Source organism: Sebastes fasciatus, chromosome 23 (assembly GCF_043250625.1).
Source record: "Sebastes fasciatus isolate fSebFas1 chromosome 23, fSebFas1.pri, whole genome shotgun sequence".
Classification (NCBI taxonomy): domain Eukaryota; kingdom Metazoa; phylum Chordata; class Actinopteri; order Perciformes; family Sebastidae; genus Sebastes; species Sebastes fasciatus.
The window spans coordinates 16,818,523-16,840,498 of record NC_133817.1 but is presented as its reverse complement, the minus strand read 5'-3'; the positions used below and the strand labels follow the sequence as shown (position 1 = coordinate 16,840,498).

General features: G+C 40.1%; 1 protein-coding gene across 6 annotated transcripts in view; it reads right to left on the bottom strand.

The window, feature by feature from the left end:
• Positions 1-2,872: 2,872 nt before the first annotated feature.
• The window catches only part of wnt5b (wingless-type MMTV integration site family, member 5b), a 108,766-nt gene continuing 89,662 nt past the window's right edge, over positions 2,873-21,976 (bottom strand). For all 6 annotated transcript variants that reach the window (XM_074624962.1, XM_074624961.1, XM_074624964.1 and 3 more), the window contains 6 exons: positions 19,772-19,935; positions 17,918-18,005; positions 17,449-17,608; positions 12,279-12,571; positions 4,797-4,955; positions 2,873-4,703 (listed from right to left, as the gene is read on the bottom strand). In XM_074624962.1, coding sequence (XP_074481063.1) covers positions 4,404-4,703; positions 4,797-4,955; positions 12,279-12,571; positions 17,449-17,608; positions 17,918-18,005; positions 19,772-19,935 — 1,164 coding nt within the window. In that variant the 3' untranslated portion in view covers positions 2,873-4,403. The remainder of the gene's footprint in view (positions 4,704-4,796; positions 4,956-12,278; positions 12,572-17,448; positions 17,609-17,917; positions 18,006-19,771; positions 19,936-21,976) is intronic.

Below are 21,976 nucleotides of genomic sequence, written 5' to 3'. Positions count from 1 at the left end.
AAGTGAATATATTGTAATTTTAGTCGTATATTTTTTTTCTTGGTAATTTTATAATATGTCTGAGGAAAATGTTGTCAATGTCATTATGCCTTTGCATTTCCTGCATTATGTTACCCACTTGCTAGCTTGCTAAATTGTTAGCCTCTGTGGCTTCTAGACACCGACAGTGACGTTAATATTGCCGTTGTTTAGCAGTGGTGTTCTCACGACTTAACCATTTGAACTCCAAGCATATTGTGATCACCACTTCCCATGATGAAAACACAACCTCACGAGTTTCATTTGAAGGCACAATGTGTTACTTGGTGACATCACCAGGTTACGGAAGAAAAGGCGGGACTTCAAGCAAGGTGTTTGAGGCAGTTCAGGAGCAATGTTTCTGTGGGGGAGAGTAACTCCCTTTGACGTGGACTTTGGGCTTTGTAACTTTGCAGAACTTTTACATGCACAAAAAACTAGATAGCACACTAAAGGAAAGGGAAAAAGCACAAAAGCATAATAGGTCCTCTTTAAAATTATTATTATAATGATAAGAAATGAAAGAACCATTCTCAAAAGAGCAAGAAAAGGCCTCACGAGAGAAAGATAACTTGACTTTTTTTGTTTTCTTTCACGGCAGCAGATGGCTGATGTCAGGTGCAAAGGATTAGAGACACCAGCAGGTTACACTTTCACTGGTGTGACATGTGCACACACATTTCACGACACTATCAGACACATGCATAAACCATCATTGTAGAATTAATACATTAATCTGAATAATCAGCAGCAGCACTTTTGTCTGTGATGAGGGAGAACACACAGAGTCCTCTCTCAGGTGAAGAGGATTACACAGACAGAGACAGTCATGCTGCCCTGGTCAGTGGTCTAATCCAATTAGCTGTGAGCGGCTGAAAGTAATGGGATTGTTAGTTAGGTCACTGTACAGACCTGCTCAGCCATGACTGTGCGCTTGACATTCACTGCTAAAAGTTGTAAAGGTATATAGCTGCTGGAGCGTTTTATAGAGTTTTATAGAGAAGAGCTGGAGTCACACTGCTGGTGCCATAAAGTAGCCACAAGAGAGTCTAAAAATATGGACATAAAATGCATAAAGAGAGTCAAAAGCAGTCTGGCATCCACGGAGCAGACGAGGAGTCAAGCTGTTGGTCCATCTGATAGGATCAAAGGTGTCATGGAGGCGTGGGAAAATAAAGATGAAATCAGAGAGAATGACCATAATAAGGGCAAGAAGACGGCGAACAAGTTTACGAACATACATCATATTTTACTTTTTTTATGTGAGAAAACAATGCATACATATAAACTCAATGTGATGTGGTATAAAACATGAAAACACTCTGACTGTAATATTGATATGATAAAGATTGGTGGATGCACGGGTGATTTTACTTGAAAAAAAAAAACATTACTCGTTAATCATGAGTATTGGGTTTGAGGATTGTCTGCAAAAGAATTTAAATGTAAATGTCAAAATGGACGCTAGGTATATGTTTTATCCTGCACCTGAGAAAAAGTTATATTTAGGAATTCTCACTGTCTCAAAGTATAATAAGATGCTAATTGTGAGCAGGTATAAGGAATTTAAAGAGGACCTTTTATGCTTTTGTGTTTTTTCCCTTTCTTTTAGTCTGTTATATAGTATTTTGTGCATGTAAAAGGTCTGCAAAGTTACAAAGCCCAAAGTCCACTCTCCCCCACAGAAACACTGCTCCTGAACTGCCTGAAACGCCTTGCTTGAAGTCCCGCCTTTTCTTCCATAACATGTTGATGTCACCAAGTAACACATTTGCATAATACATGCCTCAATACTGCCCTCAAACAAAACTAGTTAGAGCAGAGCTGGAGCGGAGTCCAAAGAGATGGGGTTCGGTTGACCAATCGCAACAGAGAGGGCCAGCTGACCAATCAGAGCAGACTGGGCTTTTCGAGAGGGGGCGGGGCTAGGAGCTCAAACAGAGCATTTCAGACAGAGGCCCAAAAGAGGCGCTGCAGCACAGCCGGTATAAGAAAAATAAAACTTTTTTTGAACATTAAAGCATGTAAACATGTTCTTGTAGAAACCCAAAATACAAGTATGCACCTGAAAATGAGCATAATAGGTCCTCTTTAATTTAAATATTTACAGAAATCTAATCTTGAACTAAGTATCTGTAAAATGTTTGAACAAATTCCCATTTTTTGATTATTTGATACAACACAGAAACATTCTGTTTACGTGAAAACAATTTAGAAGATCCGACTAATTATTTATTGCTCCAGAATATGTGAATTTTAGCCACCTAAAATATGACATCATTAATTGTAATTTTTCAGCAGAAAGTTAGTTAAATAGTGTTAGCATCAGGTGATTTATTCAAAGGCCTTGTTGTCACAACATTTCTGAAGAGTTTTGGTGTGGCAGTGTTGTATGTTCATTGCTACATTTTTGTAATTTCATGTTGTGGGACGATGATATTATGAAACCATTTACCAAACTCAGTTGAGCGTTGATTGCAAAAGCCAATTCTGCATCGTTGCCACCTCATCTGCAGAAGTTTTAGTACAAGAGATTTAAAAATACTGCACATTACATCACAAATGACTTGCTAAAAACTATAATTCGTGACATAAAATACATTTAGCTAGTGCTTCAGTCTAGAATGACTTACTATATTAGTAATTCATTGGGGATGTTTCATTCCATTTATAATTTTGGCATTGTTGTTGTGAATGGCGCTACTGTAATTCAGCTTCCCGTACTGCATTACTTCCCCATTTAGCAACTGCAGCATCATTTTCCACAACACCCTGGACACGACAAAGACTCGTCTGTAGTTATCAAGTCGGTTTCCCCAAAAAACTGCAGCGGACTAAAGAACAAAACAAAACCTTGTTGTCCAAGACTACTTTATCAAAAGAATACACAATAATACTCATGTATAAAACATAGAAAATGAAAAACAATAATAAAATATACCTTCTTTTCTGATCTACTACTTTTTTTTTTAAGTAGCACGTAATAAATTGCAGTCCTCTCTGTTTTTCCACGCTCACACATTCATTTTTCCACAGCACGTTCAGTCCTCTTCTGCTCACTTTGTCCTCTTCATGTTTGCTATCAACCGCGTCTATCGATTGGATTACATTATACACTTAAAATATTCTCAACCCGACCCATACGAGTTGCAGAATTCATGGTATAACAGTATTATAAACTGTTAAAACGGTCACCACAGGGCTTTTTGTTGACTTTAGCAAGTTGCGTAACAACATGAGATGAAGAGGTCCACTCCAGTGTCTCTTAGTGCGGGTTCATTAAGGCAGACACGGCACATTAATCTCACTAATGGAGGCTCACTTCACTGTCAGATGAAGGACGCCCGGCCGTGTGTGAGCTGCTTGTTTAAACGTCCGCGGTGCCAAGATGGCCGCAGCCCGGCGAGCCTCATTAACCTGCACAGAAACACTTGTAAGGTCACAGGTGCTGCAAATCTGCTCTGACAGCAGTAGTTACACTGGAAGTCGTTAGTCCTTTTTGACTTGAAGATTAAGTGTTTTTACTGCACTTTTAAACAGAAATCTACAGCTGGAAATTCAGCCGTGTGGCTTGTGAGACTGTCTTCGGAATTTTGCTGCAAAGTAAGTCTTCCTCATTATATTTGAACTTTTTCCCTTTGTGATTCCTCTTCTACTCGCTCTTATCCGCCTGCCTCAGACTGGACTTTTTTGCCATTTCTTTCTGGTGTTCTTATTGCGAGTGTGTACGCCAACGTCAGCACGACTTATGCGAGAATCTCTCTTGCAGGGTTAAAGGTCAAAAGTTCTTTGAAAGAGACACCGCATGGCTTCAAACTCCAAAAGGACTGCAATGATTTGTGGGATTCCCGAACACATGAGTTTTATGGGTCCAAAGTGTGCCTCAAGGTTTGTTCGAGTCTCTTTAAATAACAATCAGAGTTGTATGTTTATTTATTATTTAATTATATATTTATTTAATCTCTCATGTCTTTGTCATCACACTGTGTCCACTTTCTAGGTCCGTTTATCCTCGATGTCCTTCTGTGTTTGTCCATTTTGTCCTTCATTTCATTCCTTCAGGGTTTTGATCAGGATATTTTACAGGATGCGATGATGGAGTGGTGAGAAACAGGAGTCTCCGTTGAAAAAATTAAAATCAGAGTTGTCCGAAACTCTTACCTTTGTCCACCTTCCCAACCATCAATCTATCCATCAATGTGCTATTCACAGGTAGGAGATTTATGAATGGAGAAGAGAAGGAAACTGGTCAGAAAATGGAACTTTGTGTGTTTTAACTTATCCTGAACAAAACCTTGAAAATTCATCTATCTTCTCCCTCCTCCTCCCTCTTCTTCTACTCTCCCTTTTCATCCCCTTCCATCCGTCTATCGTCCGTCGGCGTGCTATTTACACACAAACTGGTCCACGAGCGTTGTGCAGCGCTTGCACTTGACGTAGCAGCACCAGTGGAACTTGCAGTGGCAGCGCTCGTGCTTGTAGGTCTTGAACTGGTCGTACCCTCGGCCGCAGCACATGAGCTCGCAGCCGTCCATGCCCTCCGAGGTCTTGTTGCAGAGGCGGCCCAGCGTGCCCAGCGAGCCCGTGGTCTCGTTGCGGAGGCAGTAGTCGGGGCTGGTGTCGATGTAGGTCAGATCCTCCGGGGTCGGGGTGTTGAAGCGTTTGTCTACCAGCTCCAGCTTGCCCTGGTGGGAGTGGAAAGAATCAGGATTATTTCTGTTCAGTGTTTTGTTCATGACACTCTAGAAGGAGAGACGCATCTGCTTTGAGTTCATTACCTTGCGTCCGATGCGCATGGCAGCCGCGCTGTCGTACTTCTCCTTCAGGAACTCGCCGACGCGTCTGAAGTCGGCCAGCTGGAGCCAACAGGTCTTCAGACTGCAGGAACCGGAGACGCCGTGACACTTACAGGCAACGTTTGCGAGGTTATAGGCCGCCTGGTGGAATGAGAGAAAAAGACGAGATGTTAGATGGATGTTCTTGTTTTACTTATTCCTGATTTAATTTAATTTTTTATTTGTTCTGCTAATTGTAATGCACAAGAAAAGCGGGATTCACAATCAAAACACAGCTCTATTTACACATTCCTTGACCGAGAAGGAGCAGTATCTATAGAGAGGTAACAGTAAAACAATAAATTCCAACTATATAGACTCAGTCATATTAAACGTCTGTGCTCCAAGTCAACGTTTAGGTTTAGAAAGAGACATTTTAGAGTGAGATTAGGGGTTGGGTTTAGCTTGCTGAATATCAAATGGGAAATAAAAAGCCACTCATTTGGCTTCGACGTTGACTTCCTTAAAAATCAAATGATTATTGTAAAGTAAAAAGATTAAAATGGGGGAAAAAATAAAAACGTATTCTAAATAGAGCCTCAACGATTATTCGATTAGTTGTCAACTATTAAATGAATCACCAACTATTTTGATAATCAATTAGGACGTCATCTTGGGCTTTGGGAATGATTGACATTTTTCACCATTTTCTCATATTCTATTGACCAAACAACTAATTGATTAATTGAGCAAATAATCAAGAGATTAATTGACAATTAAAATAATTGTTGCAGCCCTAATTCTTAAAAAAGTAAACTTGGGTCCAGTCTGAAACTTGTATGTTGTGCTGTGGCTCTATTATATATTTGCTGCTACGCTGCTGCCATCTAGTGGTCAACATGTGTAACCACTCTGAGTAATGCAGAAAAAAATATCCTCAACAAGCTGTCCCTGGAAAAATCATGTAAATCCAGATGATAGATATTAACACTGAAGTTGATATAGTTTTAATTAATGAACTTTGGAGCTTTGGGTCATTTTCACAATTCTTTAAGGCTACTGCTGCCAAATTAAATGGGAGGAAAAAAATGTGAATAAAGGCTGACAAGCGAGAAACCACATCCACATAGATCCACACTAATGCATGCACTGCTACACCTCCTCAGGGACTTTTCTCTAAAATTAGCTTCATACAGCAACAAATGTAGAAATATTCCTGTCTCTGGTTTTCTGTCACCATTGTGTGCTGATGTAGAACCCACTCTTGTTATAATGTGCGGTAAAAATAGGAAACCAAAAAGGAAAAACGCAAAGCAAAGAAAAACAAAGAAAAGACTTTTGCTCCATACATACAGACACGGCTGTCAATACTACTCCACCAAACTAAAACAAACAGCTGACTCAGAATAGACGGGCTGCTGTTAACCAGAGGAAACGTGGCTCTATTGTAAATCCAGTTTCCCACGCAGCTCATTTTAAAGAGAAAACTATAAGAAGACATATCATTAGCTTAGCTATAAAGTCAGGGAAATTGTCCCATAATAGAGAGATCCACTCATCTGCCATTTATTACTTTCTTTCATGTGACTGAAATTTCCATCATTCAAATTATTTTAGACAGGAGGACTGGCTAAATGTCTAAAAATATAAATATAAACATAATTTGCTGTTCTAGATCCTGCAAAGTCCTACCATAACCAGGCGGCAACCTCCGGGTCTAAAAAGTGAAGCCAATGCTGAAGTGTCTTAAACTTGTTTTCTTTCTAACAGCCAGCAGGGGGCGACTCCTCTGGTTGCAAAAAGAAGTCTGATTGTATAGAAGTCTATGAGAAAATGAGCCTACTTCTCACTTGATTTATTACCTCAGTAAACATTGTAAACATGAGTTTATGGTCTCAATCGCTAGTTTCAAGTCTTCTTCAATACAGCATGATGTTCATTTAGTAAATTATGGTCCCATTTAGAGTCAAATAGACCATAAAGCAGGGGATGCTTTAGGGCGTTGCTACCCAGTGATTGACAGGTCGCTACCAAGGCGCTACTGTCAGGGAGTTGTCTGTGTTTTCGTCTTACGACTTTAACCCTTTCACATTGTTTTCAGTTCATGAAAGTTAATTGTAACATTTTGGTCGCCTAAAAATGTCTTATTCAGCGTTCGGTTGTAATTAGCTCCACCCTCTCGTGTCACTTCTGTTTGCAAAAAAAACAAGATGGCGACGGCTAAAATGCCGAACTCAAGGCTTCAAAGTGGTAGTCCATAAACCAATGGGTGACGTCACGATGACTACGTCCACTTCTTATATAGAGTCTATGGCCATACTTTAAAGCTAAACGCCCTACTTTAATCCAAAAAACAACTCCATCATCTTGAGACACTATATCTCTAAATATTCCTTGTTCCATTATCTTCATGTATTGTCGGTCTTTCTTTGCAATACGATCTTGCAAATTGTTTGGCTGTGCCTCAACATTATGAATGATTTTTTAAACATGTGTACGTTGAGAAAACAGAACAGGAAATAGAAGATTTATGGTGGACTTCAGAGGGAGCCCTTCACACCCCTGGAGCTCCACCAGGCCAGTTAAACAGCATTCAATAAACAAGTCACACACATGCATTATACCGTGTACTATGTCACTAATCATGCATTGTGTTATGTTTGCACTGATTCCCACCATACTTACTGATTCAATTATTTCTGATTACTACTTTTCCCCCCTCACACAAATGAAAGCCATCACTCCTCACGTTGCCTGATCTCAATTACCTTCTCACCTCTGTTAACCCCTGCATCCCAAACACCTCCCCTCTCCTCTACTTTACTACCCAGCAGGCATAGCACTCGGCACCCTCCAATCCTGTGACTCGACCCCAGTGACCCCCCTCAGACAGACGCATGGGGACAATGACATGTTGTAAAGTTAGAAGCCTTGTTTTGAGCGTTTCTGGTTCTTTTTTTTCCTCACATTTGACAAACCTTTGAATTAAAATGGTATATAAAAAGGGCATATTTCTATTCTATTTCGGAAAGTATTAAGCGATACTCTTTATATCTCTATATTGCTCACAGTGAGGGAGGAGTTCATCGTTTTTTTCAAAGTTACAATTAGTTTCATACATACGTCACCAGGAGGAAATCCTCATATTTTATGACCCCTTGTTGTTTTACGAGCCCTCGTGTTTCCTCAGATCCCCCACTGTGGGGTTTATTAGAGGTTCAGAACCGCAGTAATAACAAAACTAGGATTGCAACTCTTTTTTTTTTTTATTTATGGCCCCAAACTATAAGATTTTCAAGGATATTAGGGAGGTAAAATCAGCCTTTAACTTAATTTGCAATCTTATCCTGTCTCTCCATGTAGTCTTTTATTTTATTTTTCATTCATGAACTTGAGCTACATCCTTCGAATGGTACTACTGTATAGAAAAAAGCTGATTATTATTCCTATTATTAATATTACAAGCTGCCAATAACCTCATGCTGTCAAAATCAAACCATGCATAGACTGTGTGTGTGTCCTGCATCATACTGAGCTATTTGGTGGGTCGTGCCTGCAGGGCGCAGCGACACTGGACCTGATGAACACACACACACAGACACACAGACACACACACACATGATCAGTCATCCGTGGTGGAGACACGGTCTTTGCGTCAGGCACAATAGGTTCTGCTCAGACAGGGTTAGGGGTGAGGAGCCGTGGCAGAAATAGAGAAAATAGCCCACCCTTTGTGACAGGATCAGCAATGAATGAGGAGTAAAGATCGACAAGAAGAGGGACATGTTTTCTTCTTGTTGTCACAATCAAAACTACCGCTATTAAATGTAATCTCAGCTTTAGCTTTAAGGTCATTTTGTGACTTATTATTTCCTTTATTTACCCAGCTAGTGCTCTACTATCGGTCGTTAGAGCAGCTTCAATTCAGCAACTGAGTGTGATGAACTTTGCAGCTGTAGAGAAACTGACTTCACACACAGATTGTTGGTTTAGTGATTCAAATCAGCAACTTTCAAATAAACAAAGGAGCCAACCAGAAGCAGGGATAAAAAAATACTTATTATCCAGCCCGTTTGTATGAAAAGGCGTATGAATGACATGATAATGCAAAAGGCATTTAGCGTGCAATAAAAACGCCATTCTTGCTTATGGCGTGTCATTTGTACGCAATGTAGTCTATACTGACTGCAATGTAAATGCATCAGCGTAAATATGCTACACTCAGAGCTAGTGACGTGGAATAAAAAGCGAGAAAGACTGCTTATGACCGGTGGGAGGGGTGTGGGTCCAAAAATCACAGGACTTTTAACCATGAGACCGGTGTTTTGTTTCGCAAGTTACGTTAGTGATGTGTTTTCCGTACTTAGTTTACATACTTATTTTAAGCCCAACCGTTACGTTATTCCTAGACCTAACTACGAGGTCTTGTTGCCCCAATCGAACTGCGGATGTTACCGTAGTTTTCTTGTGTGGCGTACAAATCACACGCAAAGAGCCTAAATGTGTACTCACGACATGCGGAATGTCCGTGTAATATCGCACTACTTACTGTCTTTGCCACCGGGTTATATTAACAATTCCCTGTATCCATATTCTTCATATATATTTACAGTCTATCTACCTAATGTTGTCATACTGTCTCTCCATGATGTAATTTTACTGTTAGTATTTCAGGTGCTGCTAAAACTCTTTTGGGAGTTTTTCCTTATCTGAACTGTTGGTTTGTATGCTGTAAAGGTTGTAAAGCCCTTTGAGGCAAATTTGTGATTGTGATGAGGCGATGAAGCCTAGATAAAGTGCAGATAAAGACTAGAATATCTGTTGTAAGGCTGCTTGAAACTAAATTACTTTTTAAATAGCTATACTACTGCATCAAATAGAAAAAAAACGCAGTATGTTTTGTGTTTTATTTTGTGCAATTTCTATGTAATTAACCATTAATCATATCACACATTTGGTATCTTCGGAAACAGAGTGTTCTTTATGAGAATTTAAAATACATTTGTGTGTGTTTGCACAATACTTGGGTGCCCAACATGCAGGATTTAAGACAGTAATGATTGAGGACCAAAGTGGAGATAAGTTCTTAGAGCAACACATTATTGTGCTTTTCTTTGGATCAAACATACATAAAACGTATAAAAATCAAAACAGTTAAGACTGGCCATTGTTGCAACAAGTGACACAGTGATCCACAGGTTGAGAAATAAATCTGAAAGTTTACTTCTGAGTTCAGAGCGCAGGCGGCACAGAAGTGGCCTGTTATTGTCTTTAGACTGGGAATGTACATCTAGTTGTTTTGGTCTCTATGTGTGACAAGGTCTGCCTCGTTTGATTTGTGTGAAACGGAGACAGTGGACCTGGGTGGCTGTGTGTGTGTGTGTGTGTGTGTGTGTGTGTAGGTCTTTGAGAGTCGGGGGAGTGTGACGGAGGTCCATCCCTCACCCTGCGTCTCTGTCTCCAGACGCTTGTACACACAGACGACCGCGTTAGCCGCCTTCCACACAAATCAAGTGAAGCTGAGCGTACACACACACACACACACACACACACACACACACACACACACACACACACACACACACACACACACACACACACACACACACAGACACAGACACACACACTGAAACACACACACAGCGGCACGCCCCTGTCACCTCCACAAAAGCCCTGCGGTTTGCCTTGTTCAACCAAGCAAGACAAATCCCGCTTTGGGACAAACCGGCGTGTCCACGAAAGAAAAGAGCGAAGAGGGGACGTAGAGGAAGAGAGAAACTGTCTTCCTCTCACTCGCTCTCCTCCTTTTCATCTCTCTCTTCTCCTCTCTTCCGTTTCGACGGACGGACGACAATGAAGACCGGGGATCAAACAGGAGAGAGGAGGAAAAGTCATTCAAAAGAGTGTGTATGTGTGTTACAGAAAGGCAGAGGAACTGTGTGTGTGTGTGTGTGTGTGTGTGTGTGTGTGTGTGTTAATACGAGGCTGTAGCAGTAGATCTTTCTCTCTCATACACTCTCCTATAGCCCCAATGGGACCCTCAGCAGAAACACAACCTCTCCAGACCCTCACCTATGACCCCTGATACACACACACAAACTCTCGCACAAAACCAGGCTCACTGTCTCTCACACAAATCAAATGGAGCTGAAACGACACACACACACACACACACACACACACACACACACACACACACACACACAGCGTCTTTGTCTTGCAAACAGCTTAAACAAAGCTCCTCTAACTGAAGATAAACACATTCTCCTGATCCAGTGTGCACCAGAACGGGCAAATGGACCTTTTATGAGGAAGGTGTGTACGAATGTGTGTGTGTGTGTGTGTGTATGGCTTGGTTGAAGGTGAAAGGTTTCTTTTAGTGCATTTCTCTCCACCTGAAAGCCTTTCCAAACACCTTTGGCTCCAATATCGAGTCTAATCGTTGCTGTATGGTAACCAGAGAGGGACAAAAAAACCTCAGAAACATAACACATCCATCATCCATCATTTATCCATCATCACTCTCTTGTTCTCTTGCACATTTTCTTTTGCAAGTGTCACTTCTTAAATCTCATCATACAATCACGCATGTTATTAGCTGTGTTTCCATTCACATAGTTTTGAATCAGCGCGTATTGAGGCTTGTATCGTCTTAGACCAGTGACGTAATTGAAGACGCCAGAAGCCGAAACACAGTTGAGAAATTAATGTTCCTAAATAAAAATGAATAGTCTCCCCTCTATCATTGTCCTAAAGTTACACAAGCACATTCACTGCACTCTGCCCGGTTAAACCACTGCCTCACATCTGTCATATATCTGCCTGTTTTACACTCTTTGACCAATAGGTGGTTTTGTGAGCACATGAATGCTTGTCTTCGTCTCCAGACAGCATGAAAGCTGACCAATAGGTACCAATACCAGCTGACATGAACAACAATTAAAACTCGCCCAATTGAAATAAATTCCTGAAGCCATTTTTCTCTCGTAGATGGATTAAATGGCCAGGTTGAATTGTTTTGTTTCCAGTTGGCAACCTCTTCTTCTTCTACTCTGTTTACTGGCGGATTACAGCCATGTGTAGCCTATAGTGCCAACTTCTGCTCTAAACCAGTTAACGGGAACAGTCCTAAATCGCATTTCAAAAGCTTAAAATTCGCTTGACATGTGTTGCTGCATTTATATGTGTGTATTATGAGCTTGTGTGTGTGAGTGTGTGTTACTTCACTGGAATGTGCATTGACCCAGCGACCTAGCCAGACTCCAAGGGCGTTAGCAATTTTACCATTTGGACCCTCCCAATAAATAACTTACACGCACACTCACAAATACTGCCAGGTCAGGCCACTTCCACTCACACACACATTCCTCACAGACATGCAGATGTAGGACGGGGTTAACAAGAACGGACTTCCTTCCCTAGTTACACTTCCAGTGTATATCAACTATATTTTTTAAAGGCAAAAGTACATGTGTGTTTTTGTACCTGTCTCCCTGCTTCGTTGTTCTGCAGGTTCATCAGCGTTCGGGCGTGCTCGGCAGAACCACGCGGGTAGTTCTTCTCTCTCTCCCTAGCGTCCACGAACTCCCGGGCGAATCGGTAGCCGTAGTGCACGTTGTCGCCGCAGCCGCCCCACAGCCAGTCGCGCGGCAGGTCGCGGGGTCGAGAGGCGCGGCTGCAGCCGCAGGTGGAGAGCTCACCCTCGCGGCACGCCCGGCTGATGGCGTTGACCACGCCGGCCGCGCTGATGGCGTAAGTGAAGGCTGTTTCCCTGGAGCCTGTTGGAGAGGAAAAATATATACATTACAGATATTTATAACTTAGAAAAGTTTTGTCTTTATGGCCATCATGTTTTTTATTTAGGGCTGTGGGGAATGTGTGTGTTCACTGACAGGAAACAAGGGTAACTGCTCAGGTTAACCCCCCCCCCCACACACACATACACTCACAGCAAACAGCCCCACACCCCACCTCACCTAACAATAGACAATAGATGTGATTTGAGGCTTTAACTCTGTACCTGGTTAAACTCAACAGCTTTAAACACCAGCTCAGCAATCCAAAATAGATGTTGAGCATTTAATGAAGTAAACATATCAGCTGTCCCGCGTATTTAGGTATACCTGCCCTAGATCTGGCTAGTCAACCATAATGATAAATTGTGAAGTCACCCAAAATTATTAAACATATTTCCTCACTCACCTCTAGTGGCATAGTTTCAATTGAATGTGTATTTTACAGTTCTGCCTCCATCTCAGTACAGCTGAGGTGAATTGGATTTCATTTGTGGCGCTCACGGCAAAGAAAAAATACATCTGAATAATTCAGCAACATTTCTGTCTGTGAACAATGTTCCTGTTTACATTGGAACTACCTGATAAATCGTCTCAATAAAAACTGTGGTGTTCTGTGGATTATTCAGAGAAAAAAGTAGACATTTTTAGAAAAGATATGTTGCAGCTAAATGTAATTTTTCAACTCAGTGAGCACCGCTAATAAAATCCTCTCCATTGTGTTGAGGTAAAGGCAAACAACTCAGAAATGTGGACACATCAAAATCTTGGACAAATTAATTAAAACTACCTGCATGGTTACCACTATAGAGGTAAGGGATAAATGTAATTTGGGGGAACTGGCCCTTTAAGAGGAGCTCAGAAACTCTAAGTCTGCTTAATTGCACTGCAAAGACCTATGTGCAGGTAAATAGTCATTCACCTGTACTTACATACATACTTATAATGTTAATGTTGAACCGTAAAGATGGATTCTTACTAAATCTAACCAGTTTCAAATAAACATCCACACTGCTGTAACTCTTTGTAGTTGCCTTAATGCATAGTGTTCAACAACACAAGTCCATATTAATGATTTCTCACCATCTAACAGTCTGTGGAATACACAACACAACCTGCATGTCTATTCTCTACATTAATACACAAACCATTCAGAAGGAAAAAGGACAAAGACAGTAAGAAAGGTTAAGTGCTCTGAAACTGAAAATTTACATGTGAACAGCAAAGAGCCCCGTGGTATTTCTGCTTGAGACTGCATTTACAAAGACCGGGGTCAGGTTTTATTAGATATTATAGGGTGACATTTCTCTCTTCAAATTATATTAGATATCACAGAGAAATCACAACAAGACGTCTTTATTCTACAGTATATGAGTGTTTGCCCTGCTCCGTGATGAGTTTAGTGGCCTTATACATGATCAGATTCTTTGGTTTCACTATGATATTCATGTAATGTTGCTACAGAAAACTGTCATATGTTCAGCATCTATTGCATTTTTGAATGCTTCCACATTTCTGTATACTTGAAGTTATTTAGTTTCATATATTAGGCTATTATGTTGTTTTATGCCCGCACCCTGACAGTCCACTGACTCTGTGGATTATTTTAAAGGTCAGTTAAAGACTCACCTCTTAAGACTGGCGTTTGTGTTTTATTTATTCATTTATTAATGATGTGTGGTCACCACATCGTTCTATTAGCTCTTCCTTGTATGCTTGCATAATGATCTTGTTAAGCACTTTGTGATGCACGTCTGTGAAAAGCTGTATATAAATACATTTCACTTACTTACTTTTATTCTATTCTTAGTGTGCTTTGTTCAAATACAAGAGGCTTTTTATGCTAATTCTGGCTCACTTACAGTGTTTTTTCCCATTAATGTACACTGTCCCTTTCAAATAAACTACTAAAAATAAATAAATAATAAACAACATAACAATAAAATCACTACTGATTACTGTTTATGAGTGACACAGAATAACATGCTTAATAAGAAATAAGAAATACATATGAATAAGTTGTATAAATGAAAACAAATGGCAATATTGATAAATTTATGGCTATATTGCATCTATATAATCCTGAGCAGTTCAAGTTAAAGCCAGTTCTCAGGTCCATTCTTACTTAACTCGTCAATCTTTATATCTTCATCCTCCCTAAAGATTTAGGGGTACCAAATTATGGAGTAGCTACATTTTTGTGTATTAATCTTCTGTTCTCTATAACATTGTGACATTTAAACACTATTTAGGTGTTTCTGAGCTCCTCTTAAAGGGCCAGTTGCCCCAAATTACAATGCCTTACCTCTATAGTTGCAACCATGCAGGTAGTTTTAACTCATTTGTCCAAGATTTGATGTGTCCACATTTCTGAGTTGTCTGCCTTTACCCAACTTTTCCCAACTGGAACATTATAGGGTTATTATGGTGTGTTTGTTTATTTAACCCATACTTTTAACACTTAAAGTGCTTTGCTTAAAGTGTTACTTAGCCCCTAGTATCGCTCTATATTATATTATAGGATGTCTATAGGCTGGAATCAACACCAGCCAGCCAGACAGACAGGTATGCATGCAGATGAGGCGTGTGCGCTCTTCATTCATTCATTCATGTTTTAGGAGCGGTCAGGATGCTCCTCCATCTGATATGCAGCAGGATAAAGAGACTTTATGGGACTTTCGGAGCAGCAGACTTCAAATAGCAGTCCGGATGTTTCGGCTCGGTGTCAGCTCATCAGCGCATTTCAAAAGAGGAGCCGCGGGACAATGGAGCGACTAACACCTCCAGATATAAACCTGGTAGAGAGACGGACTGTCAATAGAGAGACAGGCACAGAGACAGAGACGGAGCAGCAAACACCTCGTCTGACTGCCCGCAGCGGATCTGACACTGAGGTGTTGATGAGAGCTTTATTCCCACATCGCCTGCTGCGTAAAGACGCACCAGATACTGATCCAGGATCACAGCTACTGCTGGATACTCAATAAAACTGATGCATTAGAGAGATTACACGGCTTTTCTTTTGCTTCTTTACCTGTCTAGTTTGTGTGCGTCCTGAGGAAGCTACTCGACAGAGAAATACCATTACGCATGCGCAGTAATGACAAAAGTTTCTGTGCTACCAATCAGGGTGTGCTCAGTGATATTTAGGGCAAAATCAAATATCTGAAATGTTCTGAATATTACAATTAATAGGCCTTATTAAAAGTATTGTAGTCATCTTTAAGTATTTGTTTCCTTTACAACAAAATAGATAAATAAATCTACTGTAATCCTATAGACTAATAGATGTCATTAAAAACTACATACTTGCATCCTGCAGTAAAACAAATACAATGATATATATATATATATATATATTATGGCAAGCCGTTCAGGATTTCATTCAATATTCTCAAATTTCACATTATATATATATGATAATTTCCTGAATGGCTTGCCATAAAAAATAAATATATATATATATACATATATATATATATATACTGTATATTATCCTGCTGCATATCAGATGTAGGAGCATCCTGACCGCTCCTAAAACATGAATGAATGAATGAATAGCGCACACGCCTCATCTGCATGCATACCTGTCTGTCTGTCTGGCTGGCTGGTGTTGATTCCAGCCTATAGACATCCTATAATATAATATAGAGCGATACTAGAGGCTAAGTAACACTTTAAGCAAAGCACTTTAAGTGTTAAAACTATGGGTTAAATAAACAAACACACCACCATAATAACACTATAATGTTCCAGTTGGGAAGCCGCCACCTAAATAGTGTTTAAATTTCACAATGTTATAGAGAATAGAAGATTAATACACACAAATTTAGTACGGACTATACTTAAACACTCTAGGAAGAATGCCTCATGTGAACCTTTAATATTGTAATAATAATATGTTACTGAGATAAAAAAATAAATAATAATAATTAAACACAATAAATAAATGCTTCATAATACTGTATTACAGGAATATTATGACAATTGGCCCTAACTCTATCCATAAGGCTGTTTGACCGGTCTATTCGTTGGACCCTCAATACTCTGCTAGATTCAATTTCAGGCTAATATCAACGCACAATAAAATGCAGCATAAAGTGTTCTGTCAAACATTCAACATCCTGATCATGACCTGTCTAAACACTTGTTGTGTTAATAATCATAATAGCAGTCTAACAATCAAAGTAAAACAATAACATTGTTGCATCACTTACTACCTCCATCTAGTAAAGAATACAGTTTAATAGATGGATTATTGTGAAAACATGACTGAAAACTCTTGCTTGGTATTCAGGACGAACCTGTTTATGTCACCTAGGGCTGCAAATAATGATTATTTTCAATGTCAATTAACTGTTTGGTCTATAAAATGTCAAAAAATTGTGAAAAATGTTGATTGATGTTTCCCAAAGCCCAATATGACGTCCTCATATGTCTTTTTTTTTGTCCACAACACAAAGATATTCAGTTTACTGTAATAGAGGAGTAAATAAACCAGAAAATAATCACATTTAAGAAGCTGGAATATCAAACCGGTTATCGATTATCAAAATAGTTGGCCATTAATTTGATAGTTGACAAATAATCGCTTAATCGTTGCAGCTCTAATGTCACCTATAGCGTTTTATTTCCTATTTAAAAATAGCCAATAACACAATACAGCTGTTGACATTTCTTGCATGTCTTATGTAACTTCTGGGCTTTTGCACATTTGATGAAATCACTACTTGAGGCAAACAATAAAACAAAAAGAATTAAAACCTGCCATCACTGTCAAATTGATTAACAGGTCTGGAAAAAAGACATTATGCAATAACTTTCCTCACGCTGTTCCTGATCCCATTAAACATTAAACTCACCGATCTGCATGACCCGTCCAAACACCGACGTGTTGTCCACAGTGCTGCAGTTCCACCTCCTCTGTCTGAACTGGAACTGGCACTCCTTGATGCCCGTCTTGGCTCCGTCTCCGATGTAGACCATGTGGTCCTGGTACAGCTGGCACAGTTTCCTCTGGCCCTGCAAGCCGCGCAGCAGCAGCACAGGAGAGATTAGCAGAGATTAGCGTGTTAATGGTTGGATGCTTTAGCGGCCCCTGTGGGGAAATTCTCCTTTATTTGATCATTTCAGATTTCAGAGTCAGGCGGAAGATTAGGCGTCACCCTTTTCATTGATGCTGATGTTGAGAGAGCCACGACGTGCAAAACTGAGCTCCTATATTAGCAGAATCTAATCATCACTGAATTCATGTTATGGGGAGCTGTTAGAGGTGTGTTTACAACATTTGAAAATGTATTAAAAAGAAGTCTAAAGCAGACAGGAACTTACCTGGGAGAGACCAGACAGCTGACTGCAGAGAGGCTGAGCTCCAATGATGTACATCTCCGGCCGCTGGATCGGGGTCAGAGCTAGTGACCTGAGAGACAGAGGCCACATTAAGTCTAAATTTGAACCAATAAACTCTATCTGTTAAGATCAAAGATAAGTGGTAGGAGACAGGATCTCTGTGATGTACGACTCTCTCTCTCTCTCTCTCTCTCTGTAGAGGACAAAGTTCAGACACAAGTTTATTAGTACAACTGGCCTATAAAGTGTAGATAAATAGACTCTTCTGGTGTTCATCTCCGCAGCCACTCCCCTCGAACTTCCTGGAAGTCCTTTTTCACACAAACAATCATACATTTTGAACCACTATTGCTTTAAAAAAAAAAAAAGAAAGTGAAAATTTGAGCCCACACACAGAGAGTATGACCCTTTCATGACCATCTACTTTCCAAACAAATGGAAATCAAACTGTGTGAAGATCGTCCCTATACCTAAAGAGCTACAGGAAGATCAGTTCATGCATTATAATATGCATTTATGGCACAAATGGAAATGGCAAACTATATGAACTACCTATTCAAAGCATCCACTAACCTGCACGCACACACACCCTCCACTACATTAAAGCCAACTGAACAGTTGCATAGTTGTCCTGTAAGTCAAGAACAAGTGTGGCTAATTGACGGTCCTATAGGCACACAGCAGCAGCAGCAGCAGGCCTCCATGCAGGGCCATTTGGGGCTCCGCCAGGGTAAATATTGTGACAGAGCCCTCACATTTGTTCCATTCACTGTTAGGGCTCTATACCACAGGACTGGGGACATCACCCCCCAAAACACACACAGACACAAGAGGCAACACAAAGTCTATTTGTCCTCTTATCAATAGCATACAAGCAAAAAGATATGGAGGATATAATGAGAAAGTTCACTACATTTTAGGAAATATTGTACTTTTTACTCCACTATACATGTATCTGACAGTTACTGTTAATAGTTAGGCTACTTTTCAGATAAAGCTTTGACATGTTTTGGGCTTGTAGCCTCTTATGAAAAAGAAACGTCTATAGGACCTGCAGTCTCGTTTCAGATGTCTATGAGCCACCAAAGAGACATTTCTCCTCTAAACTTCTTAGATGGTTTTCATTTAAATAACTGTTTGAGTCCCAAAGAAGTCAAATTATCCAATATTTATAAAGAGAAAGGTCCCCCCCAAAAAATATCACAATTTGTGTAAGAGAACTTATTTTCTCCCCTCTTTTCTACCACATTAATCATCTTATTTTGTGACCCTTTGGAGGGGTTTGGAACCACTTGACTAAACTACCTAACTGTACAAATAGAAGTAGTGGAAAAGTAGTAAAACTAGTTCCAGCTCGACCAGCTACTGCAGTAAAATGTCACTTAAGCCCTAATGCATCAGTCACACTAATGTCACAGTCACAGGTGCCATTTGTCTGCAGAATGAGTACTTTTACTTTGACACTTTGAGTACATTTTGCTCAATATCAATAGCATACAAGCAAAAACATATGGAGGATATGATGAGAAAGTTCACTTTCAAAAAACCTCCTTCAGTAACAATCAGCAGACCCTAAGGTCATATACTAAACCAGCTCCATTAAACAAACATGCATGATAGGAATCAAAAGGAAAACAAATAGCTGCCATGCTCGTGGTGATGCAAAATCACAGACAAATGGCACAGTAAACATACATTTTTGGACAGACAAAAAAGGACAAAATCAGGAGAAAGGATGTAAAAAAAAAAAAAGAACAATCTGTCAATGCGTTACCACATTACTGAACATCTATTAAAAAAAAACAATAAATCAATGCACCAGCAGTGATCACTCACCACCATGAGTTGGCATCCACCACCAGCACCTGGGCGCTGCAGGCGAGGAAGGCGGCTGCCAGCAGCAGATGTCGCCCGGCACCGTGTCGCTTCCTCCGGACAGGCCTGGTGTCCATGGTCCGCCGCGTCACCGACACACAGCCGGAGCTCAGGAAAGTGCTCTGCTGTTGAGACAATGATGCAGAGGAGTCAGGAGAGGAATCCTGCTCGGTCCTGCTGGTTGACGATACTTGAGTCTTATTTTTTTATAATCCACTTGTCTTCTTTTTTTCCTTCCAGTCTCAAGTATTTAGAACTATAAAAATAAATCTGCCATAAAAAATAACATGAAAAAGTCAAAAAGTGCAGAGAGTTTGTAATCCCAAAAGGTCAGAGGGCTGCTTGTTAAAAAAAAAAAATCCACTTTACTGGTTAAAACTTCAGTTCAAAGTCATGCGTAAAATGGTTTTGGGTTTTTACGCAAAGTGCAAGTCTTCTTCCCTATCTAAAGAAGACATAAACAAAGCAAAGCTACAATGTGAAAAGTGTGATCCCAGTTGTTGTCTTGAGGAAAGATTAACAAGGAGATTAACACACTAATTGAGCAGCAAAGCGACTGTTCTGTTCCTTTCCTGTCCTCTCACGACCACCACATCTCTCTCTCTCTCTCTCTCTCTCTCTCTCTCTCTATAGTCTACACTCCTCCTCTTCTCACCCCCTCTTCACCTCAGAAACCCCCCCTGCCCTCTCCCTCACTGGCCATACATTAAAGTTACACCAATTGGGTATTGGATGCAGTCAACATTGAATTCCATTCATTCATTCATTCATGGTTTATTTAATAGGGACCAATACAATGTACATAGACAACTTAAAAACACCTATCTGATGCCAGTATCATAGTGTGCTTATAGCGGATGCTAATTTGCAACACCTGTCCCTAGAAGGACTTTTTGTGAAAATAAGAGATTAAAACAGGAATGGGTACAGGAAAAATAAATAAATACAATAAAGCACACATTTAAAAACATTACATGTAAAAACTAGACATGACTACAGGTTTGTCGCTGAATTAAACAGGATTTGGTAAAGTTTGCAGCAGATTTTAAGTGATCAGGTATAGCGAGTTCCAAGACTTCGCTCCTTTCACAGAAAAAGCTGTCTGAGCAAAACATGTTCTGCAGAATTGAACTTTACAATTGCCACTTGAAGCTGCTCTGGTGGATCTGCTACAGCTCTGTAGTCTCATGATGTATTTGCAGAAAGGCAGAGGGGCAAGTCCGTTCAAACATTTAAAAGCCAAGACTGGAAGACTGGAAGCACCTGTGATGTTGCGTTCAAAGGTTTTGAATATGGACAAAGTGCACAAAATCAATTGTGGTTTTTGGTGCAATCACTCCCTGATGACTCCAGACAGCTGATACATGTTGTATAGTGGCCATTTGTGGGAAAAATCAATATCAAACTTAAAAGTCCCATATCGTGTTCATTTTCAGGTTCATACTTGTATTTTGTGTTTCTACTAGAACATGTTTACATGCTGTAATTGTCAAAAATCCCGTTATTTTCTTCATACTGTCGGTTTGAATATGCCTGTATTTACCCCTCTGTCTGAAAAGCTCAGTTTTAGCGCATTTTGACGAAATTGCAACAGAATTGCGTTGCTAGGCAACAGCTTGGTCCATGTGTACTTCCTGGCAGCTGATGTTATTCACATACACTGCAACCAGGAAATAAACTGGGACAAATTTAGAATGTTTACATTTAAAATTGTGTCAAGGGTCTAAATATTGTATATTCGTGACATCACAAATGGACAGAAATCCTGACAGCTTGTTTCAAATGCAGAGTTTCTGAATACGGGCTGTGTGTATTTCCCTGTGGATTGAGCGTTTCGATACTTTCACAGTATTTATAAAGAACTTAAGCCTGCTTATAATAAAAAAACATGAAAATCTCACTTTTTTTATAATATGGGACCTTTAAATCAGAGGACCACTGACGCACCATGGGTATGTGGTTTACGCAGGCAAAAGACTCCATTGTCCTTGCAAAATATGTGTGTTTCTGATGATTTATTTAACCAAAAAAAGCAAGCAAACAAAGCTCAAAGAAAACATGGATGTCACTGCCTCTCTTGTTCTGGTAAAAAAACATAAGCCCACCCAGGTGCATGCTGGTCCTACCTGCCTCGGAAAAAAGTTTTGAAATCTGTGTTTGGTAGAT